The 24322-nt window shown below is 51.2% G+C and overlaps 2 protein-coding genes and 1 pseudogene across 3 annotated transcripts in view; 1 reads left to right on the top strand and 2 right to left on the bottom strand.

The window, feature by feature from the left end:
- FLYWCH1 (FLYWCH-type zinc finger 1) overlaps positions 1–6044 on the bottom strand; it is a 35857-nt gene extending 29813 nt beyond the window's left edge. Inside the window, exon 1 of the mRNA XM_075994997.1 lies at positions 5976–6044. The gene's annotated coding sequence lies outside the window, so the exon portion shown is untranslated. The remainder of the gene's footprint in view (positions 1–5975) is intronic.
- Positions 1943–6054, bottom strand: FLYWCH2 (FLYWCH family member 2). 2 transcript variants are annotated; one of them, XM_075995003.1, is made up of 3 exons: positions 5976–6054; positions 4744–5281; positions 1943–2250 (listed from the first exon to the last, which is right to left on the bottom strand). In XM_075995003.1, the coding sequence occupies exons 2-3, from the start codon at positions 5180–5182 to the stop codon at positions 2144–2146; spliced, it is 546 nt and encodes a 181-aa protein (XP_075851118.1). In that variant the 5' UTR covers positions 5183–5281; positions 5976–6054; the 3' UTR covers positions 1943–2143. The 2 variants fall into 2 exon arrangements, with proteins under 2 accessions (XP_075851118.1, XP_020137095.2); XM_020281506.2 differs by having other exon boundaries at positions 4837–5281.
- A 15525-nt stretch (positions 6055–21579) lies between these two features.
- Positions 21580–21848, top strand: LOC109729635 (NADH dehydrogenase [ubiquinone] 1 alpha subcomplex subunit 1-like; annotated as a pseudogene).
- Positions 21849–24322: the final 2474 nt, after the last annotated feature.

Raw genomic sequence — 24322 nt, 5'->3', positions numbered from 1 at the left:
CGGAAAGGAGAGGGTTGTTCGCAGCCCAGGAGCGACCGCGCCGCGCCTGGCAGTTGGCACATCGCGCAGTCAGCAGGGACATTGCAGAGCGCTGACTCGAGGGAAGACGTCGGTGAGACACCGAGAAAAAGCGCGTGGTACCATGCCGATTTTCTGAAAACCAGAAATACGTATCATAGACTTATGGTTAGCAATCATCAGTATTTTCTATTTTTTCAATGACCATGAATTACCTCTTTTTTTTTAGCTTAAAGGAAAGAGCAATGGGGGGGGGCATAATCACACCTGATGGGTGCGGAGCGCACCGTCTGGGGATGTGCACGCTTGAAGCTCTGACTCCGGTGGGGCAAAGGCAACATGGATAGCCTAAACATTTGTACCCCCGTACTATGCGGAAATAAAAAATAAAAAAAGGAAAGAGCAATAAAAGTTATTTTTACAGAAATGTACAGGCACCCTATTTTTAAATACTTTTTTATCCCTGTCGTAGTTAATGCCCCCCCACTCGCCCACCCACACAGACCGCAGAGACCCAGAGCTCCTCGCAGGGGTTTCGCTGGGTGCCTGCTGGCCCTGTGCTCTGCGGCCGCGAGGGATTCCTGCTCCGTGAACACTCGTGGGAACCACCCTCTTCGCAGGAATCATCCAGGCAAAGGGCAAGCTGGAAAACTGGTTGCACAACAGTGTAACCAGTCTCTACTATAAATAGAAAGAAATTAATTTGCCAACTAATATATAGAGAAAAAATTAGCTGGGCATGGTGGCGCATGCCTGTAGTCCCAGCTACTCTGGAGGCTGAGGCAAGAAGATCGCTTGAGCCCAGGAGTTTGAGGTTGCTGTGAGCTAGGCTGACGCCACGGCACTCTAGCCCGGGCAACAAAGCAAGACTGTCTCAAAAAATAAGAGAGAGAGAGAGAGAAAGACTGCCAACGCTCCACCCCAGCTCTTCCTCAGTTGCCTCATGCATCACCTGACAAGCGCTCAGGGAAGGAGAAGCCGCAGTGGGGACTGAGACTCTATTTAAATATAGAATCAGGACAAAAGAACTTTACAAATTATGGTTATAGAACATAAATGTTATAAACAATGATGCTGTAAAAATGATACAGCAAAATGGAGGCTCAGGGGAGAAAAATGTGCCGAGTAATATTTTGCCTATGAGGGAGTGGATAGATGCTGAGTAAATTAGAAAAAAAAAAAAGTTATTTAAAAAAATACCCAGCCTGGGGAACATAGCAAGACCCCATCTCTATAAAAACAAGCAAAAAAATACAGGCCCTACCTTTAAAACATGACCTTTACTTGAGCCTGGAGGCAGATTTCAAAGCACAGGACCCGGTGGGGAAGTTTTGGCCCCAGGAGCCCCGCCTTGGGAACTCACGGAAGGCAGCTTGTATTCCCTGCTCTCTTCCTCCAGGGCACGGCACCCAGCTGGGCGAGGGGCTCAGGTTTCTTCGGCCCCAAAACCACCGTGGCCCTGCACTTTTGTCAGGATCTTCTTGTACCCAGGCCCACCCCTTTCACCCCTTCCTCAGCAGATTTCCAGAGCCACCATTCTCAGCAGGGGTGTGGGGGCACTCAGTGCCTGGGAACCATCAGTCTGGGAGGCTTCCTGGAGGAGGTGGGGCATGGGCCAGGGAGGCAACGACCAGGGGCATCCTGGGAGGGCCCAGCAGGAGGGGGCCTGAGGCCTCCTGGGGACAGGCTGGGGGGGGTGTCCCACTGCTCCATTTCAGTGGAAGGGAGGCAGGACAGGGAGGCCTCAGGGGCCCCACCTAGTGTCCAGGCCAGTAGCTGGTGCCCCAGGGTGAGGGGCCCTGGTCTGAGAGATGGCCCAGGCCAGGAGAGGGCTGGGGCTGGAGTCCCAGGGATGGCGGGGTTAGAGCCAGGCCTCAAAGGACCCAGAATCTTGGAATGTTTAAAACCTGCCCACGACAGCATCTAACATACAGCTTCTTTTATTCTGTTTTGAATTTCTTTCCTGCTTACAAAAGTAATTTACACTTGATCAAAAAACAAAACAAAACAACAAATTACATGATGTTGAAAGTGGACGTCTGTCGAGGACTGGGCCCCAGAGCCCTGTGGTCAGAGCAGAGCCGGTGGCCCAGGTGGCTGACCAGCGAGGGTGATGCCCATGTTGTCAAGGTTCTGGGGGCGTGCTGGGCGCCTCAGGGAGGGTAGCGGCCTCCTCCCCTCGCTCAGAAGGAGGCCCCCCTGCTAACCTGCCGGCTTCCTTTCCATCAGCGTCTGGAAGAGAAGGGGGCGGGTCAGGCTGGCAGCGCAGGAAGGGGAGGGCCCGGTCCTGGAGCCCGGGCTGCTGGCCCCCTCACCTCAGCCTGGGCATGTTCCAGGGCCAGGAGCCTCTGCTGACTTAGACAAGCAATTGCCACTCAGGGACATTGCTCCCAAAGGCCACCTGCCCAGGGCCACAAAGGCTGTTAAAATCCTTCCCAGAAAACTTTAGGCCAAATCTGGGCTGAGCACTAGGAAGCTGCTGCTATGCCCACAGTCTGGCCTGGGGTGGGGACGTTTGTGGACGGAGGGATAGAGGGTGGCAGGTCGAGGGGGATAAACAGTCCAAGAGCCCCTGCCAGGGAAGCCCGTGGGGCTGAGACAGGGCCTTGGCCTGCATTTTGTCTGAGCTGGGTGGCTTTGTTCCAACTCTCACAGAGGCGCCATGGCCCCAGAGTCTGGACAGATTCTAGCAGTGAGCAGAAGTCTCAGGTGGGCTAGAAAGGTCACTCCCCCAAGATGGCCCTGTCCCACTGAGCTCAGGGGAAGAACAGGCCAGGGCTCCGCCGTGTGCCATGACCAGCTGGTGGCCTCAGGTCCTCTGAGCCCTGCTTCCCACAGGCCATGGGGACAGCACCCTCTACCCCTGGGCTGTTGGGGAGAGAACCGGGGGGCACTCAGGGGCACTCAGAGCAGGACTGGCCATGAGAGTGCTCACAGTGACAGCCGGCCACGCTGCAGAGGGGGTTCCAGGCTCTGGGAGCTGGAGTCCCTCTAAGTCCCCAACATGGCCCCCACCAGGCCAGGGACCCCAGCACAGGGATGGAGGCTGAGGGGTCCTGCAGGTGCCGTGAAGGTTCCAAGCCTGTGTCCAGGGACACCCCTAGCTCAGGTGGCCCTGGGCCTCAGCCCAGGGGCATGATGCAGGGCTCTGACCCCCTATGACCTCAGGCCACTCACCCCTCAATTGCCATCCTTGAGGCAGGATCCCCGCCAGCTCATTGATGGAAACCCAAGAGCCCCCCTTCCTTGTGACCGGCTGCCAGGCTGACCTGAGAGGCCACCTGCTCAGAGGTAGGTAGCAACTGCCATGGCTGTCATCCCCCTCTTCCCAGGGAATGGCAGTCCCATTTGGGGAGAAATACAGCCCATCCCCTCCCGCCCATAGGGCACCCCCCAGAATTGCCCACCCAAGGCGAGTCCCAGTTCCATGTCACTCATGCCGAGGCTGCTGGGGGTGGGAGGTCTGTGTGAGGCCTCACCTCGCCTCTGACACGGATCAGACACACGCCTCTGCTTGACATGTGAGCACACAAACTTGAGCACACACACAGACCCACACGCACACACCAGGATGCACAGAAAACGCACCTTCCCAGGCAAACACACACGTGCAAGGACCACAAACACACAGAGACCGACACCGAGACCTCGCGTAGACAGAGACCCCCACATGGTGTACGCAGAAGTGGCCACAGCACAGCGCTCTCAGGTCGGCCCAGCGCGTCTCTCCGCCCAGCTGCCCAGCTCAGGGAGGTGGCACCTCACGGGCTCCCTCCTGCCAGCCCGCCCTCCCCATAGCCTGTCCCCTGTGCCCATCCTCCTGCCCCGCTCCAGGGTCACCACAAGTCCCCGTTGCCCACTGCTCCCGAAGAGCCCCGAGGCAGGACTCAGGAATCCTGACAATCTGCTGTTGGGAGTCTCAGGGGACCTGTCCTCTGCAGGGGACAGCATGGCAGGGCCTAGGCCACCCAGGAACAGCTGGGCACAGAGAAAGGGGCAGCCCTGGCCCTCATTCTACTCTCTGTCACCCCTCCACCTGCTGCGTCCCCCCAAGTCTGGCTCAGGGGAAGGTCTAGCACAACAGCAGGGGCAGAGCCCAGGATGGCTGACTCCATCCCCCCAAATCAGAGCATAGGGCCAGGTCTGGTCACCTCCAGCCAGCCTGCGGCACTCCCTGCCACCCTCCCCCGGGGTGGCCTGAGAGCCCTGAGCTGTCAGTCCCTGGGGGCTCCATGGAGGGGGAGGCTTGGGCAGGAGAGGCAGGCAGGGCAGGGCAGTCCTGGAGAGGCCAGGTCAAGATCACGACCTTCGCACTGTGCTGGGAGAGGAGGCTTGTATGTCAGGGCTTTTGTCCTGCTCACCCACTTGCGGGACAGTGCCCGGCCTGCACAGGCTGCTGCTCACGTGGATGCAGTGACTGAGTGACTGCCTGAGTGGGGTGAAGGTGCTTTCTAGAACGTGTGGAAAGGCAACCATAGAGCCTGGCTTTTAGAGATCATCTCGCAGCTGGGGCCAAAGGCTTGGACCTCTGGCAGCAGCCACCTGGAGACGCAGTGCCCCAGCCCTCAGACACTCCTGTGGTGGAGCCAGCCAGGCTGTGGGCAGCACGCTTCAGAGGAGGGGACGGGCGCAGAGGCGAGGTCATCTGGGAGTCTCAGGACCAGGAAGCCCACGGAGAGGGGCGCCCAGGCCTGTGCCTGCAGCCCGTGCCCCCGATTCCCACACCTGGTGAAAGGACGCAGGCCAATGAGGACCAAGGACAGGCAGAAGCGGGACTGGAGCAGACCGCTCTGGGGGCACCCTGGGCGGGAGCCTCACCCGCCTCCAGCTTGCTGCGTTTCTGCTCCGGCTCCTGGGGGGCCGCCTCGATGGCCCGCTGGGCCTCAGGGTGGGTCTTGAGGAGGGCCTTGGCAAGGGTGGCGGGGCCAGGCACCCCGAGGGACATGATGCAGTGCACGCCCTTGCGCTTGGCACCTGCCACTTTGGCGCTGTCCTTGGAGGCCGTCAGCAGGACCAGCTTGGAGAACTTCCTGGGCTTCCTGGGGGCTGCGGGGACAACATCGGTGCCTGGATCAGCAGATGGCTCCTGGCCGGCCTTCACGGATGGCTCCTGGCCGGCCTTCACGCTCTCGCCCTCCTGCTCGCTGGCCTCAGGCAGGGGCATTCCAGGACCGATGGCCTGTCCCCTCAGGCCACACTCAGCCCTGGCAGATGGATCTTTCCTCCTCCCTGGCAAGGAACCTGGGAGTCCAGGGGCTCCGTCCTAAGGAGGCAAAATCCCAGTCAGTGGAGGAAGCCCTGGGCCTGGGGCTCTAGCAACGGGCTGGGAAGGAGGTGGGGCAGATGGGCTGCCTGGGTGTCCCTGGGGCTGAGAGGCTGGGAGGGACCTGCTGGAGCTGGGGACCCTGGGCTGCTGCTTCTCTGCGGGGTCCCCTCCCTGTCCAAGCCTCACTTCGATAGACGCCTCTCCCGAGGGGCTGTGGGCTGATGGGTGCTGATGCGATGGGTGACGGCCCACGGGCCTCTCGTGCCGAGCACAGGGGAAGCGTTTCCACGCACTTTCCCGTGACCTTCAGCCCCACGTCATGAAAGCTGGCTGTTCCTACTGGCCCAGTTTACAGATGGGGCACTGAGGCATGCCAGGGTGACCAACTCAGCCAGGAAGTGGCAGAGCTAGGGGTGGATCCAGAGCTAGTCCCCACACAGTATCTGGTGTTCCTCATCCGTATTCATAGAAACTGGTGCCCCTGAGTGCCAAGTGTCAGAGACAGGCACTTGGGGGACATGAACTCAGCTAGTTGGCCCTCCCAGAATGCCTGCTACCCTTTGCCCTGTGGTCACAGGGAGAGTGGCCCAGGCACCTGTCTGTACTTTGCGGACCACAGCACTGAAGCCTGGCCCAGCCCCTCCCAATCCCGAGGCTCGCAGCTACCCCACTGGCTGGTTCTCAAACCGACCTGTGTCCACGCTGGCGCTGGCACTGCCCTAGCTGGGCGGGGACCGGGATGTGGAGGTGTCAGAGAATCCCCCTTGACTTCTGACCTGGAGGAGAAGAGAGGGTGGGTTGGTTACGTGGAGTCAGCGCAGGGCCCTGGCTGGCCTGCAGAGCAGGGTCCGGGGGTTGCAGGGCATCAGGGTAGGGGTGGCCATTCTGTCTTTGGGGAGCAAGTGGTGGTGGGGGGGATGGTGAGGTCCTTCCCCGTCTATAGTATTAGCCCAGACACAGACTGCAGCCTGGGCAGGTCTCCCCAGCGTGATATGAGGTTCTCATTGTTCCCTTTGACCTTTCCCAGTGCACCTGGCTCCAGAGGTCGACGGATTCCCGGCTCTGCCCGCCCCCGCCCCGCAGGGCGACCTGGGGGTGCCCCGCGCGCTGATTGGCCCTGGCGCACGTCACTTTGCTGGCAGCCCGCCCCTGCGGCTCCCGCCTGGGGGCTGGACCCTGGGATGAACCAACGTGGCCCTGGCGGGTCCCCAGACCCTGCAGCCTCCCCGGTTCCGCCACCGCAGCGCCCTCGGCCTCCAAAGGTGATGCTTCTTGCCCGCCCAGCACGCAAACCCCTACGCGAAGCCGTGGTCCCGCAAGGCGCGGACCTGGCTGGCCTGGCGGGGCGCCCGTGGGACCGACAGCGGGCCCTTGCCTCCCGGTGCCAGCCCTGCTGCCTGGCCACACTGAGCCACTCAAAATGGCCCCAGGGTGATGATGTCATGGCTCATCTCCTGTGTTCAGATCCCAAAGTAAAGAACAGACCTGAGCTTTTTTTTTTTTTTTTTTTGAGACAGATTCTCGCTTTGTTGCCCAGGCTAGAGTGAGTGCCATGGCGTCAGCCTAGCTCACAGCAGCCTCAAACTCCTGGGCTCAAGGGATCCTCCTGCCTCAGCCTCCCAAAGTAGCTGGGTCTCCAGGCATGCACCACCATGCCCATCTAATTTTTTCTATTTTTGGTAGAGACAGGGTCATGCTCTTGCTCAGGCTGGTCTCGAACTCCTGACCTTGAGCAATCCGCCTGCCTCAGCCTCTCAGAGTGCTAGGATTACAGGCAGGCGTGAGCCACCGCGCCCGGCCCAGACCTGAGCTCTTTATTGACTAATTCTCCAAAGAGAAATGCCAAGAAACTAAAAGAAAATCTCATTAAATTTGAATAAGCAGCAAGTCCCGAAATCTGTAAACTGTGCTGTGTGATTTTGTGAAATATAGATTCGGTCTTCAACCCTGTGTCCTGGCATACAACTCCTAAAATCCTTTGAAACTCTAAAGTGATGTTCTTGTTATTTTTCTTTTTGTCTTTTTTGTAAAGACGGAATCTCACGGTGTTGCTCAGGCTGCTCTTGAACTCCTGGCCTCAAGTGACCCTTGCGATCCTCTGCCTCTGCCTGCCGGAGCGCCAGGAATACAGATGAGGCCACTGCACTCTGGTGTCCTCTCGTAAAGACACCGGTTATATTAGAGCCCACCCCAGGGCCTTGTTTTACCTTAATCACGCCTTTAAAGACCCTATCTCCAAATACAGTCATTCTGAGGTGCTGGGGGTTAGGACTACAACACAGGAATTCAGAGGGGACACAAGTCAGCCCACGGCAGGAAGTGCGTGATAAACCACGGCTGGCTATCTCTAAATCTTGATTTCAGGCTTTCACGCAGGGCCGGACACCAGGGCCCACGCAAGCACGTGCTGGGGCGTCCCTGTTCCATGAGGGCCTCACCCCTGCTGGATCTCAGCACAAACGCCAGCACGGCCTCAAGGCAGTGCGTGTCCCCCAGAGGATCTGGAATATGCTTATATGGACTTTTTCTTCTTTTAAAAAATTAAAAAATTTTAATTTTCTTTTTGTTTTCTTTAAATTCTCTGGAATCCTAGCACTCTGGGAGGCCGAGGAGGGAAGATCGCTCAAGGTCAGGAGTTCAAAACCAGCCTGAGAAAGAGCAAGACCCCGTCTCTACTAAAAACAGAAAGAAATTAATTGGCCAATTAAAAATATAGAAAAAATTAGCTGGACATGGTGGCACATGCCTGTAGTCCCAGCTACTCGGGAGGCTGAGGCAGGAGGATTGCTTAAGCCCAGCAGTTGGAGGTTGCTATGAGGTAGGCTGACGCCATGGCACTTACTCTAGCCTGGGCAACAGAGTGAGACTCTGTCTCAAAAAAAAAAAAAAAAAAATTCTCCAAAGTGCTTCAGAGGGACTTTTTCTTTAGGATCATCATTCAAAAAATAAATTTTTAGCTCAGCTATGAAAGCACTAAAAAGAAAAAAATAAATAAATAAATTTTAAGGCCGGGCGAGGTGGCTCACGCCTGTAATCCTAGCACTCTGGGAGGCCGAGGCGGGCGGATTGCTTGAGCTCAGGAGTTCAAAACCAGCCTGAGCAAGAAGAGTGAGACCCTGTCTCTACTATAAATAGAAAGAAATTAGCCAAAACAACTAAAAATACAAAAAATTAGCCAGGCATGGTGGTGCATGCCTGTAAGGGCTGGCCGGCGCAGTGGCTCACACCTGTAATCCTAGCACTCTGGGAGGCCTAGACGGGTGGATGGCTCGAGGTCAGGAGTTCCAAACTAGCCTGAGCAAGTGTGAGACCCCGTCTCTACTATAAATAGAAAGAAATTAATTGGCCATCTGATATATATAGAAAAAATTAGCCGGGCATGGTGGCACATGCCTGTAGTCCCAGCTACTGGGGAGGCTGAGGCAGGAGGATTGCTTGAGCCCAGGAGTTTGAGGTTGCTGTGAGCAAGGCTGACGCCATGGCACTCACTCTAGCCTGGGCAACAAAGTGAGACTCTGTCTCAAAAAAAAAAAAAATTTTTTTAAAAGCCCCAATTAAAAAATTCTCGTATTAGCTACTTTCATCGCTGGATTAGCAGTGTGAAACTCAGTCCTGCACAATAAATAGCTCCTGTACATGGCTAAGACAAAGTGATAAAATGGATTGTGTTCAGCTCATTTTAAATTTTGAATTATTTAATTAAAAGGAGTAATTTAGAATAAATTAAATGGAACAGTATCAAATCTGCATAATCCCAACCATTCTATCACAAACTGCTTTCATTTCTGCATTACTGTGTTTTATATACACTTTTCTCATACAAGCAAAGCTTTCAAATAATTTTATTTCCTATTTTCTTTCCCCTTTTTAAGGTAGAAACCATCAGCCTAGAGACCAGATGTAAAGATGTAAAGGCCCTTATGCTGCTCAGGTGTTTGCTACAAAACAAACAAACAAACATATAGACAAACAAACAAACAAACACTTGTAAAATTTCCAAAGCACGATAAACCCACACCAGTAGTTGAAGAAAACACAATTTAAATCTTAAGCAACAGTCTTCTAGATGGCCACGAGATGGCGATGTCGTTCTTTAAATGAACATCATTTTTCCCCCCCAAAGCAAGAAGAGTATAAGAAAAAAAGAAGGTATAAGAAAACCTTAAAATGTGCATATTTGGTTTACAAACAAGCATTTTTTAAGAAAGTCCAATGAACAAATTTAGCGAAGATGTTCTTTTCTCGATGCTAAACGATTGTGCAATTTTCCAAAGAAGACTAAACCAGGCTGGGCTTGATGGTTCATGCCTATAATCCTAGCATTCTGGGAGGCCAAGGCAGGAGGATCGCTCAAGGTCAGGAGTTCAAAATCAGCCTGAGCAAGAGTGAGACCCCGTCTCTACTAAAAACAGAAAGAAATTAATTGGCCAACTAAAAATATATAGAAAAAATTAGCCGGGCCGGGCACAGTGGCTCATGCCTGTAATCCCAGCTCTCTGGGAGGCCGAGGCGGGCAGATTGCTCAAGGTCAGGAGTTCGAAACCAGCCTCAGCGAGAGGGAGACCCGTCTTTACTATAAATAGAAACAAATTAATTGGCCAACTAAATATATAGAAAAAATTAGCCGGGCATGGTGGTGCATGCCTGTAGTCCCAGCTACTCGGGAGGCTGAGGCAGGAAGATCACTTGAGCCCAGGAGTTTGGGGTTGTTGTGAGCTAGGCTGATGCCACGGCACTCACTCTAGCCTGGGCAACAGAGTGAGACTCTGTCTCGAAAAAAAAAAAAAGAAAAAAAGACTAAACCAGAAGTCTGGCCCCGTCCTACATCTGTCACTGAGTCCGCTTGTCTTCGTCTGTTTCCTCCCCATTGCAGTCACTTGCCCTGGATTTACTGCTTAATTTGACCTCTTCTTAATTTAAAAAGCAGCTGTTTGCAAATAATTACATTAAAATGCACTAAAGTTAACTAGGAAATAACTCATCAAAATGTTAAGAGTAGTGGGAATGAGAGATTTCATTTTTTCACTAATTTTCCATTGTTTTCTCAAAATTGCACATGAACTCAGTTTTTTCTGCATGAGCTACTTTTACAGTGGAAAATATTTACCATAAAAAAATAAGATACATTTAGTCACACGGTAATTTTTTATATTGGTCCATCACTCACAGAAAAAGCATTCCTGTGCAACATGTCATACAAGAAAATAAAGATTAATATAAACTACTAGAATAAAGAAATGAAGAATAAAATTAAGCATATTAAAATCCTTGAGACTACAGTCTTATGTAATTTAGGAAAAGCAAAAAAAAAGGAAATTTAAAGGCATAAAAAAATGTTTAAAAGAAAAAAAAAGGTAAAATCTCAAGGTCCTTTAAATGGCCTAAAAAAAAGAAAGAAAAAAAAGTATATTAAAATCCTGGTTTCAGATTTATATATGCAACAGCAATTGAGAGAGAAGAAGAGTGACCCAGAGACCTCCTGGGTAGAATGGTGAGAGGGAGCACGAGCGAGTGAGCAAGAGCACACACCCTGCCCCTTTGGTCCTCCTCCCCAAATGCCTGGCACAGACGTGACCTGCCCGGAGACACGTCCTTACCTCCATCACTGTAACCCCAGAACCTCCCTTCCTAGTGTCACCATCATCCCCACCCTGTCCCTGGGCAGATGGAGGTCTTGGGAACTTGAGTGAGTGGCCCAGGACTGCACAGTTAGTGACAGCCAAGACTCTTGAACACAGGCCCGGCTGATTCAGAGCCAAAGTGCCTTCCTCTGCCCCCCAGCAGCAGATGCTTAACATCTGAAACGCCAGTTACAAAGAGAACTCCTCCACAGAGCTGCGGCCATGCCTTCGAAGTAAGCGGCTAAGATTATAACCAAAGAATAAAATAAATATCCATGAGTCGACACTGACACGAATGACTGAATCAATAAATGTTGCAGAAGGGACAGATCTTCCTTAAGAGGAATTCCAAACAGTATGTGCAGACACTTCCCCCTCCAGGAAGTGATGCTTAAGTCCCCTCCCTAGAATGTTGGCTGGGATCAGTGACTCATGAGAGTATAATGGGACAAGCAGTAACTGCAGTGGAGACACCTGGCAGACACTGCCTCCACCAGGTGATCGCGGTTAACACCACTCGTGATGCGTCATGTGGATGGCAGGTGCCCTTGACAGGACATGACGAGGACACCTCACCTCCTGGGGATTCCTTCTCCAAAACCCATCACCTCGTCTAACTATGAGATGACACTGGACACCCCTAAATTGAGGGATATTCTACAAAATACCTGGCTAGTACTCATCAAAACTGTCAAGGTCATCAAAAACAAGGAAAGACTGAGGACTTGTCACATATCAGAGGAGACTAAGGAGAAATGGTGACTAAATGCAATGTAGGATCCCAGATTAGATCCTGGAACAGAAAAAAGATATTAGTGAAAAAACTGGTGAAATCTGAATTTAGTCGGTAGTTTAGTTAATAGCATATTAATTACCAATGGTAATGTCTTTGTTTTGACAAATGTACCGTTATATGAGAGTTAACATGAGGGGAAGTTGGGAGGAGGATCTATGGGGACTTTGTACTGTCTTTGTGACTTACTTTTATTGATTCATTGAGACAGAGTCTTGCTCTGTCACCCTGGCTAATGTGCAGTGGCATCATCACAGCTCACTGCAGCCTCAAGCTCCTGGGCTCAATCAATCCCTTGAGCCTCAAACTCCTGCCTCAGCCTCCTGAGTAGTTGGGACTACAGGCACGTGCTTGCCATACTGGGCTAATATTTTCTATTTTTGGTAGAGATGGGGTCTCACTTTTTTTGTTTTTGTGGTTTTTTTTTTTTTCCATCCCACCTGTTCCTGAGAATGGGGTCTTGCTCTTGCTCAGGCTGGTCTTGAACTCTTGACCTCAAGTGATCCTCCCACCCTGGCCTCTCAGAGTGCTAGGACTACAGGCCTGAGCCACCGTGCCCTGTCAACAACTCTTACAACTCAGTAATGAGAAAACAAACAACTCAATCAAAAACTGGGCAAAGGGTCTGAATAGGTCTTTCCCCAAAGGAGATATATAAATGGCTAATATAAGATGCACAGCATCATTAGTTATTAGGGAAATGCAAATCAAAACCACAATGAGGTATCACTTCACACCACCAGGATGGACACAATAAAACAAAAAATGAACAACAAGTGTTGACAACGATGAGGAGAAACTGGAACCCTCATACACTGCTGGTGGGAGTGTAAAATGGTACAGCCATTTTGGAAAATGGTCTGGCAGTTCCTCAAAAGGTTAGTTACCCCATGACCCAGCAATTCCACTCCTAAGATTATACCCAAGAGAAATGAAAACACATGTCCACACAAAAATCTGTGCATAGATGTTCATCATAGCATTATTCATAATAGCCAAAAAGTGGAAATGGCCCAAATAGCCATCAATGGATGAATGTCCAAATGACATGTAGCATATCCATACATAGGAATGTTGTTTGGAAATAAAATATCCATGCTACATGAATGAACCCTGAAGAAATTATGCTTAGTGAAAGAAACCAGACACAAAGACCACATATTATATGACTCCTTTTATATGAAATGACTTAGAGCCTATAGCAGCCATGGAGTAGGAAAAGCCATAGAGACAGAAAGCCTATTTGTGGTTGTCTCGAGGTGGGTTTGGGGAAGCGGAGACTGAGGGGCGATTGCTAATGGCTATAGGGTTTCTGGGGTGATGACAATGCTCTAAAACTGATTATGGTGATGGTTCACAACTTTGTGACTGCACTAGAAGCCACTGAATTGCATACGTTAAGTGGGTGAATTGCATGGTACATGAATTATCTCAGTAAAGCCATTAAATAATCAGATAAAGGCAAATTAAGTCTATAACCAGTGGTACTCCAACTTCGGTATTGGAGTTGCAAGCACTCTTGGTTCTTGTTAAAAATGCAGAGTTCTGGGCCACCCCACCTGGAGATTTCTGCCTCAGAAAATCTGGAGAGGGGCCTGGGCACGATGGCTCACACTTGTAATTCTAGCACTCTGGGAGGCCGAGGCGGGCCTGGTCGTGCATGCCTGTAGTCCCAGCTACTTGGGAGGCTGAGGCAGAAGGATTGCTTAAGTCCAGGAGTTTGAGGTTGCTGTGAGCTAGGCTGACGCCATGGCACTCAGGCCCGGGCAAGAGAGTGAGACTCTGTCTCAAAAATATAAAAAAGGGAAGCAGATATGAATTAAAAAGATCAAAAGGCTTAACAGTTGTCTTACTTTACTCACTTCATACCCTCCCTCAAACCACCAGACTCCCTCTGCAGTCTGGTGGTTTCATATTGCTATGGGTCTCCAGTCACCCACTTACCCTAACCAGTTGTCATGACAGTGGACACGACAAAGGAGACCCAGAAGCGTAAAGATGGCTCAGCATAAACCCGAGACCCAAAATCACACAGTGTCAGGACCCGGCAGGAGTCTCTTACACTGTCAAGTCTGTAGGAGGCAGAATAACGGCCTCCAAAGACATGCAGGTCCTAACCGCTGGAACCTGTGAATGTGGCCCCTTATTCAGCAAAGCGGAATTAAGGTTGCAGATGAATTAAAGCTGCTCAATGGGCCGGGATCGATGGCTCATGCCTGTAATCCTAGCACTCTGGGAGGCCGAGGCAGGTGGATTGCTCGAGGTCAGGAGTTCAAAACCAGCCTGAGCAAGAGCAAGACTCCGTCTCTACTACAAATAGAAAGAAATTAATTGGCCAACTAATATATATAGAGAGAAAAAATTAGCCAGGCATGGTGGCGCATGCCTGTGATCCCAGTTACTTGGGAGGCTGAGGCAGCAGGACTGCTTGAGCCCAGGAGATGGAGATTGAGGTTGCAAGGTTGCGAGGTTGCTGTGAGCTAGGCTGATGCCAAGGCACTTACTCTAGCCTGGGCAACAAAGTGAGACTCTGTCTCAAAAAAAAAAAAAAGCTGCTCAACGGGAGATTATTCTGGTGGGTCTGATGTGATCACTGGGGTCCTTAAAAGGGGACGAGGGGCCAGCCATGGTGGTCCACACCTGTAATCCTAGTACTTTGGGAGGCCCAGGCATGAGGATCGCTTGAGGTCAGGAGTTAGAGTCCAGCCTGAGCAAGAGTGAGACTCTCTGTCAATACAAAAACATAGAAAAAACTAGCTGGGTGTAGTGGCGCCGATAGTCCCAGCTACTCAGGAGGCCAAGGCAGGAGGATCCCTTGAGCCCATAGTTTAAGGCTGCAGTGAGCTATGATGCCACTCTTGCTCTCCAGCCTGGAGGACAGAGTAAGACCCTGTCTCACAAACAAACAAACAAGAGCAAGAGGGAGGCAGGAGAGAGAGAGATGTAATAATGCTAGCAGGTCCAAGAGAAGAGATGTTGCTGGCTTTGAAGATGGAGAATGGAGACCGTAAGCCAAGGAATGCAGATGGCTTCTAGAAGCTGGAGAAGGCAAGGAAACAGATTATCATCTAGAACATTCAGGAAGAAATGAAGTCCTGCCCACACCTTGATTTTAACCTAGTGAGACTCATGTGAGACTTTTTTTTTTGAGACAGAGTCGTACTATGTTGCCCAGGCTAGAGTGCCGTGGCGTCAGCCTAGCTCACAGCAACCTCAAACTCTTGGGCTCAAGCGATCCTTCTGCCTCAGACTCCTGAGTAGCTGGGACTACAGGCATGCGCCACCATGCCCGGCTAATTTTTTTCTTTTTTTTTACTTTCTTTTTTTTATTTTTTAGTGGTCACATAAGTGACCATGCTTATCCAAATCAGGATGACATTCCTGGGACAGCATAATTTTTTCTATATATTTTTAGTTGGCCAATTAATTTCTATTTTTAGTAGAGATGGGGTCTTGCTTTTGCTCAGGCTGGTTTCGAACTCCTGACCTTGAGCGATCTGCCTGCCTCGGCCTCCCTAATCGCTACGATTACAGGCATGAACCACCGCGCCTGGCCAAGACTTTTTTTTTGAGACAGGTTCTTTCTCTGTCACACAGGCTGGAATGGAGTGGTGCTTATAGCTCACTGTAACCTTGAAATCCTGGGCTGAAACTATTCTCCTGCCTCAGCCTTCTGAGTAGCTAGGACTCACAGGTGTGCACCACCATGCCTGGCTAATGTTTTTTATTTTTTATAGAGATAGGGCCTTGCTATGTTGCCCAGGCTGGTCTCAAACTCCTGGCCTCAAGTAACCCTCTGGCCTTGACCTCTCAAAGTGCTGGGATTACAGGCATGTGCTACTGTGGCTGGCCTCTCGTGGTCAGATTCCTGACCTCTAGAGCTGTGAGATAATGTTGTTTTAAGCCACTAAATTAGTGTTAATTTGTTTTGGAAGCAATAGGAAAATAATACAAGGCCCAATCCCTTATTGATCAGGTTCTGGAAGCCAGGGGCCTTGCCTGGTGCCTTTTGGTGGATCAACAGAATTACCTCCATACACACAGGAGAGAAATATCATTAACTTCCACCAACATCTGTTGTCGGCAGCCATGAGGACAAATCCCTTAGCCTCTCTCGGCTGGTTTCCTCTGTTCAGTGGGGATAGCGACGAATTCAGCAGTGGTTGTTAACAGCAGATAGGTGAAGGGTGAAGTCATTGCAATAGTTCTCAGGTGATACTGACAGCTGCTCACTAATAATCACTGTCCCATGCAGCCCACAGAGGGCTGTGACTGGACCGCTGATGTGATGATGGGACACTTAGGTGTGCGGTATATGTCCTTACAGGCGGATTTTAAAAACCGGCAGTGACCCTCGAAAAAGGTCAAGAACTACCTGCTATGCGGGGCAGAGCTTCCCCAAAGTGGGAATTTCAGTAACTGCACCTCCTTTCCCTAATCACCATGGCTCGGAATCTTACTTTTACTCCTCCCTTACCCAATGTCGCTGCCATCAAACGCTGGCTATGCCAGCCCAGGTGGCCCCCGCTAGGAGAGGAGACCCGGTGACTCCTCTCCCATCAACACCACCACTTGCTAAGACTCCGGAGTGTCTTCCCCACCCAGATATCTCACGCCTGCCACTTGCTGCCATCCTGCTGGGGCCTTCGGAGCCACCAAGATGGGACGAGACTGGACGTGGGTCCGGGGGACGCAGCACCGGCTGGGGCGGTCACAGCCCGGAAAGGCGGACGGATGTGGGGCTCCTGATTTGGGGGTGTCAGTCCAGGGGGCCGGGTGGGTTGCAGGAAAGAGGAGCCAGGGTCGCGGGCGACCGACATGGAGGCGGCTCGAACGCTGGGACGCAGAGCCGGGGGACCCCTGCCAGCAGCGCTTGGGACCTCCGGGAGAGCCGGGCCGGGAGCGCGTCCACGCCGCGGGACCCTCCCCACCCGATGGGGCCCGTCCTCACCGGCGGCAGCGGGGCCCTCCCTCTGGCGACAGAGCCGCAGTGGGTCCCTCAGCCTCAGCAGACCCCGGCTTGGGCTCGAACCGTCACCTCAGGCCGGGGTCACGGCGCAAGCATGCGCAGTAGCCCGCGGCGCCATTCCTTGGGCGATGCACCTTCTCCGGGTCTTCCCGGAGCGGAGCCGAGCGGGCCGCCGGCCAATCGGCACGAGGGGGCGGGGCCGTGCTCTGCGGAGGGGCGGGGATTGGGTGTTGTCCCAGGCGGAGGGACGGCTGGACTTGCGGCCGGGATTCAGCTCCTGGGCGGGGCTCTGACGGCGCACGAAGCGCACGGGTATCATTGACCCTAGGTCGTCCTCCGGAGGTAGACTCCAGTTCTCTGCGGAGGAAGCTGCAAGCTGCAGCACTTGCTTAAGGGGCTTATTCGCCACGTCGCTATACTGAGAAAGCGGAGGGAAGGTCTCTTTACGTTCATTGAGTCGGCTGGCTCTCATTCAGTCCGGCATCCTTGGCGCGGCGTCCTCGCCATCGGCCCGGCCCTCGCCATTGGCCCGGCCCTTCCAGAGTCCAGCCCTCGCCCATTGGCCCAGACTTGCATTGGCTCAGCTCTCGCCCATTGTCTTAGCCCTCACCATTAGCCCAGCCCTCGCCGATGGCTAGCCCTCGCCATGGTCCTAGCCCTCACCGATTGGACCAATCCATCGGCCCAGCCCTCGCCCATCGGCCCAGCCCTCGACCATTGGTTCAGCCCTCACCATTGACCCGGCCCTCACTATTTGGCCCAGCCCTCGCCCATTGGCCCAGCTCATTGACCCAGCCCTCACCATTGGCCCAGCCCTCAACCATTGGTTCAGCCCTCACCATTGACCCAGCCCTCGCCATTGGCCCAGCCCTCGCCCATTGGCCCAGCTCATTGACCCAGCCCTCACCATTGGCCGAGCCCTCGTCCAGTAGCTCAGCCCTCGCCCATTGGCCCAGCTCATTGACCCAGCCCTCACCATTGGCCCCGCCGTCGCCATTGGCCCCGCCCTCACCCATTAGCCCCGCCCTCTCGGTTGGTCCTTGCCTCGTCCACAGCGCAGCCACTGGACCCTTGTCATCCTCCCCCGACCCTGTGCGGGGGCCCGGACGGCTCCGGGCGCGGGGAGCTGCGGGGCCCTGGGCGCTGCCTTCCCGGGACTCTCGGCGGCGGCAGCGCTATCCGAGCTGACGCCCACCTTCCCCGACCGGCCCCAGGCGGGAACCCGCTCTGGGCTCCCGCACGGCGCCCTGGCTCAGCCCGACTCCCCGGGCCGCGGGCCGCCTCCGCTTGCGCTCCCCTGGCCCCGCGCGCTCCCCAGCCCCGGCCGCGGGTCCTCGGCGAGGCAGGGCGGGGACGCCGCGCTCGGCCGGAGAACCCCGCGCTCCCGCTCCACGGCCTCCCCCCGCCCTCTCGCTCTCGAGCTGCGCTGGAAGCGCCCCCTGGACTCCGGGTGCAGGCCCGGGTCCCCTGGGACCTGGCTGCCCGCGCTTCCCGCAGCCTCCCGCATCTTTCTCCTCCTCAGGCCCAAATGTTAGCAGGGCCTGCACCCACCTCCAGAGCGCCCCCTCCTCCCTCTGCGCCGGCCCTGCTTCCCGGCCCTCGCCTGGCACACCTCTCGTCCCCACCCTGGGATTTGGCTTCTTGGGCTCCCACGGCCCTCACCACGCCCCCATCTTTCTCCGCGGGCCAGGTCATTTCCTGGGCATTCTCCAATGCCATTCAAAGGACTTCGTGAATTTATTTGGCATTATCTATTAATCCTTCACACACACCTGGTTGTTTCTGGCTTTGTTACATTATAAATACCTTTGTATATAAATCTCTGATGTCAAAGATTCCTTGAAAATTTTAAGATTTCTTGAAGTTCCCCTTGGTCCTCTGAAGGTTCACTGAAAAATCAACTCGAAAAAGGGGGATTAATTGCAGAAAAGGCATACAAATTTATTTAACGTCTCTACATGGGGTGCGATCATAGCTCACTGCAACCTTAAAGTCCTGGGCTCAAGTGACCCTCCTGCCTCAGCCTCCTGAGTAGCTGGGACTTCAGGCTTCACACCTAGCTAATTTTATCTATTTTTTATAGAGATGGGGGTCTCACTATTTTGCTCAGGCTGGTCTCGAATTCCTGGCCTCAAGTTAACATCCAGCCTTGGCCTCCCAGAGGGTTTGGGATTACAGGCGTGAGCCACTGTGCCCAGTCCCATTTACACTTAATTATTGAGGAGCACAAAGAGATTTTAGTTATGTGAGCTATATATATCAATATTTACTATATAGAAATTTAAAAATGTATTTATTAGGCTGGGTGCAGTGGCTCATGCCTGTAATCCTATCACTCCAGAGGGGCCAAGGTGGGGGGATTACTGGAGCTCAGGCGTTCCAGACTAGCCTGAGCAAGAACAAGATCCTGTCTCTATAAAAAATAGAAAACTTAGCTGGGCATGCTGGTGTGCACCGGTAGGCCCAGCTATTCAGGAGGCTGAGGCAGAAGGATCGCTTAAGCCAAGGAGTTTAAGGTTGCAGTGAGCTATGATGACACCACTGCACTGGGCAACAGAGCAAGACTCTGTCTCAAAAAAAAAAAAAGCATTAAAGGCCAGGCGAGGTGGCTCACGCCTGTAATCCTAGCACTTTGGGAGGCCGAGGCGGGCGGATTGCTCAAGGTCAGGAGTTCAAAACCAGCCTGAGCGAGACTCCGTCTCTACCAAAAATAGAAAGAAATTAATTGACCAACTAAAAATATATATACAAAAAATTATCCGGGCATGGTGGCGCATGCCTGTAGTCCCAGCTACTCGGGAGGCTGAGGCAGGAGGATCGCTTGAGCCCAGGAGTTTGAGGTTGCTGTGAGCCAGGCTGACGCCACGGCACTCACTCTAGCCTAGGCAACAAAGCGAGACTCTGTCTCAAAAAAAAAAAAAAAAAAAAAGCATTAAAAATAGCAGTAATAAATCCACTGCATTACTATATCTTCAAACCAGAAGAATCAGTGAGTGGCAGTGTTTACACTTTTAAAAGTAGAAAATATTGGATCATTAACTAATGCAGATCTTATGGATGCTGACATAATTTATTATACAACATAACATTCATTAACATCACCATCAATCATACAGGAAAATTCTTAAAATTATTTAAGAATTCATAGTAGGAATTCCTAGTGAAACTAATGGTGACAGATGCAAGTTTTGCAAAATTTTAATGTTTGTTTGAAAGTTACAATTTTATCATTGGCAGCAAATACTATCAGTTGTTTTCTAGAAACAACAGACTACATTTTTCATTTTTGAGAAAATGTTTGCCAAATACCCACATTTGAAAAACCATAGCTTTTCAGCTATCCTATTACATAGAAATAGTGTTCCATGGAAAAAGTATCTAGTTAATATTGCAATTCAAATAATTGCACACATACTTTTTCTAGAAACAGTTGTATACAACAGAGGTGCTTTAGGCGTATTTCCTATTTCCCACTCCGACTAACAAAATACCAAAGAGCTGTGAAGTTATGGTCAAGATTTAATACAATTAATAATTTTGTATTGCTTCATCAATCAAGGACTTTCTTAAGTAAAAGTGGCTTCTGCCTGCTGCCAGTGTGCGGTGGTGAAAAACACAAGGCAGGCCGGGCGCGGTGGCTCACGCCTGTAATCCTAGCACTCTGGGAGGCTGAGGTGGGCAGATTGCTTGAGGTCAGGAGTTCAAAACCAGCCTGAGCAAGAGTGAGACCCCGTCTCTACTATAAAATTAGAAAGAAATTAATTGGCCAACTAATATATATATATATATATATAGAAAAAATTAGCCGGGCATGGTGGTGCATGCCTGTAGTCCCAGCTACTCGGGAGGCTGAGGCAGGAAGATCGCTTGAGCCCAGGAGTTTGAGGTTGCTGTGAGCTAGGCTGACACCACGGCACTCACTCTAGCCTGGGCAACAAAGTGAGACTCTGTCTCAAAACAAACAAACAAACAAACAAAAAAAACCACAAGGCAACTTGGGATCATTGCCTTGATTCCTACTATGAATCATTGCTTTTTCATTATTGTACAAATGTCAACATGGTGAAAGACGAAAATAATTTCTATGAAACTAATCTCAGACCTCCTGAAAGGCTCTTGGGAACCCCCAGGTGTCACCAGACCACACTTGGAGAATTGCTGCACTATCTATTTTTCTACTGGTGGGTCATCTTTTTCTTACTAATTTAAAGAGGTCTTGGCCGGGCGTGGGGCTCACTCCTGTAATCCTAGCTTTCTGGGAGGCCTAGGCGGGTGGATTGCTTGAGGTCAGGAGTTCAAAACCAGCCTGAGCAAGAGTGAGACCCCGTCTCTACTATAAATAGAAAGAAATTAATTGGCCAACTAATATATATAGAAAAAATTAGCCAGGCATGGGGCGCATGCCTGTAGTCCCAGCTACTGGGGAGGCTGAGGCAGGAGGTTTGCTTGAGCCCAGGAGTTTGAGGTTGCTGTGAGCTAGGCTGCCGCCATGGCACTCACTCTAGCCTGGGCAACAAAGCGAGACTCTGTCTCAAAAAAAATAAAAAACTAAAAAATAATGAGGTCTTTTTTATTGAACTTGCATTACCCCTAGCATTATACATATGATAGAAATATCATCATTTACATTTGTGGGAAGGGGGGTTGGGGAAATAGGGGTACGTGTTTATAAATGGGTCTTAGTCTGTGCTGCTATAATATTTTAGGTCATTAAACATGAAATGTCTGATTTCAAATCAAAAGTATAATTTATTATATCTCAAACAAGAACCAGTATAATTAATCAAAGCAGCATGCACCTAAACTATGGACACAGTTTTGTCATCTTGACAGTAGCCATCAGCAAAAAACCCTGGGGAGAGAGTGGTGATGAAATCATGAAAGGTAGGTAACCAGGTACCTAGGTGCCGAGATGTGGTTCAAGATTCTCCCTGGACTTGCCGTCATGGGCACGTGCTTGATCATCGCTGGTGTGGCCACTGCGCGTACATCCACAGGTTCACTAACGGTGGCAAGGAAAAAAGAGTTGCCCATTTTGTATATCATTGGAGTTTGATGGAAAGAGATAGATGCATCTCCGGAGTTAATCATTACTATGTGTCAAAGGGGTTGGAGAACATTGATTAAAGCAGCATTTTCCTGATTGATGAAAAAATAACTCAGTAATGGTCATCTACTCCTGCTAGAACGTTATACAATGTATTATGTAGCATGCAGTATGTTATATCGTACTTAATAAAAATAAAATGACAAAGGGAAAAAAAATCACAAAAGGTGTTTTCCACAGCTTGTTGAGAATTGAATGTTTTTCCTTTCAAGAAGTGGTCCAAAGCCTGGAAGGAGTGGTAGTCAGTTGGTGCAAGGTCTGGTGAATATGGTGGATGACAGAGTTTCCAAGGCCAGCCTCTGTAGTTTGAGCAGCGTTATTTGTGTGACATGTGGTTGAGCGTTGTCTTGCAAGAGGATTGGCCTGTCTCTATTGACCAATCTCCACTGCTTAATTGCAAGCATCCTCATCATTTTGTCCAATTGGTTGCAGTAGACATTGCTGTAATTGATTGACCAGATTTCATGAAGCTGTATCGGATAATACCAGTGCTGGACCACTAAATAGACACTGTTAGCTTTTTTTGATGAAATTCAGTTTTGGCACTTCATCTTTATCCAATCATTGTACCAAAACGCTTGTGATTCTCAAAAATAATCCATTTTTTTTAAATCAATTTTTCTTGGTCTCAGGACACCCATGTGGCTCATTTTCAAGATTAAAATCACCAGAACTTCTCAAACCATGGATGTCCTGCATGTCCATTAACCACATCCTTCCCAAACACTTCACTGATATTTCCAGCTGTCTGTGCTGCATTGGTTTCATGACGGAACTCATATTCAACAATAACGCGATTTTTTGACTTATCCACGGTTTCACAAAAATTGCTCTAAAAGATTTGAAAGATAATCACAAGCCAAAATGCGCATTAGAAAGAATGAGGATGCACCTTCACCGTAAAAATAAAACAAAAAATGTCAAAGTGAAACAGCAGAGATATCGACTGTCAAACTTAGTACCCAAGGAAATCGGACATTTCATACTTAATAACCTGAACCGGCCTGCCACAGACTGGGTAATTTGTAAACAGCAGACATTTATATCTTACAGTTCTGGAGGCTGGAAAGTCCATGATGAAGGCGCCAGCAGGTTTGGTGTCTGGTGAGGGCGGCTCTCTCCTTCCAAGGTGGCGCTTTGTTGTAGCATTCTCTGGAGGGTGGAAGGCATGGAATGGGCAATGCCGTCCAGGAGGGCTCTGCCCCCATGACAGACTTAATCACCTCTTAAAGGCCCCACTTCTTACTACTGTTAGAGCGGGAGACCGTAGGACCACAGAACAAAGAGACAGGGTCACTGAGGCTGAAATCATCAAAAGGAGTTTTATTGACTAGCTCGAGCGAGGGTCTAAGTCCCAGAGCACCGATACAGCGGCCTCTATTGGGACAAAGACCCCGAGCACTGTGGGACAGAGCCCTTTATACCCTAGGAGCATAACCTGTCCACACGCTTGCCCTTTACATTGATTGGTTGGCCCCTTATGCGCTTGCCCTTTTGTTTCATCCCCAAAATTTACTGCCATCAGCCGCTCAACCCAACTTCCTAAAAACAAGCAATATACATAAACTAAAAGAAAGCAATTAGCCTGAGGCTTCACACTACTATCACATGGGCGATTTTCGACATATGAATCTTGGAGGACACATTCACACCGTAGTGCGGTGCATATGTTTATACAGTTGATAACGGTCTCTTGCAGTTTGGGTTGCTTCCTTTTAAAACAAAACTCTTAGCAAATTCTCCCCATATTGACTTGGGTATTTGCTGTTCGCCTTTACATTATCCCAGCGGTTTGAAAATTTTACCATTTCCATTCGATTCTCCAATCCTTTGGAATTCCTTTATTCAACAAATATGTGCCCAGTGGCTGCTATTTAGCCAGCACTGTGGACGTGGGAACATCAGTGACCAAAACAAAGACCTGCAAAGACCCTGCCTGCAAGAAGCTTGCATCTGAGAGCAGATGTGATAAGCAAGCAACTTGTAAAGTTTGTTTAAAAGCAAGTGCTAACCGAGCAAACTTTTGGGGTGATAGAAAGGTTCTAGATCTTGATTGGGGTGGTGGTTACATATGGCAAAACGCATGCGATTGCGCACTCCACAATGGCAAATTTGATTCTTCAGTTATGCGTCAAGAAAGGTGACTTTGCAAAAAATCGGTGTCATATAAAAAAAAAAAAGTGGGGACGTGGGGAAAAGGGATCGAATGGGGCCTGTCATTCACATTGGAAGTCGGGTTGGATCTCACTCCCCACCCCGCATCGCCGGCCGCCCGCGGGGTCGGCACCGAGGCGCCCTCCCCGCCAGGTGCCCGCCCTGCGGAAGCTCCTTAGAGCCGCGCCGCGGGCTGAAAGGCCGGTGGGCGTGCGGCGGGCGCGGCGCCCCCTGGCGGCCTCAGCGTGGGAGCCGGAGGCGCCGGTGGCGGAGCCCGCGCGCGCCCCCTCGCGGCCGCCAGGAGCAGCGCCGCGGCGTCCCCGCGGGGGGCCGGGTGGAGACCGCGCGGGACCGGCCCAGCTCCCCGCGGACCGTGGAGGAGCACGGGGATCGC

This window comes from Microcebus murinus, chromosome 19 (assembly GCF_040939455.1).
Source record: "Microcebus murinus isolate Inina chromosome 19, M.murinus_Inina_mat1.0, whole genome shotgun sequence".
Taxonomy (NCBI): Eukaryota; Metazoa; Chordata; class Mammalia; order Primates; family Cheirogaleidae; genus Microcebus; species Microcebus murinus.
This window is presented reverse-complemented; position numbering and strand designations above follow the sequence as displayed.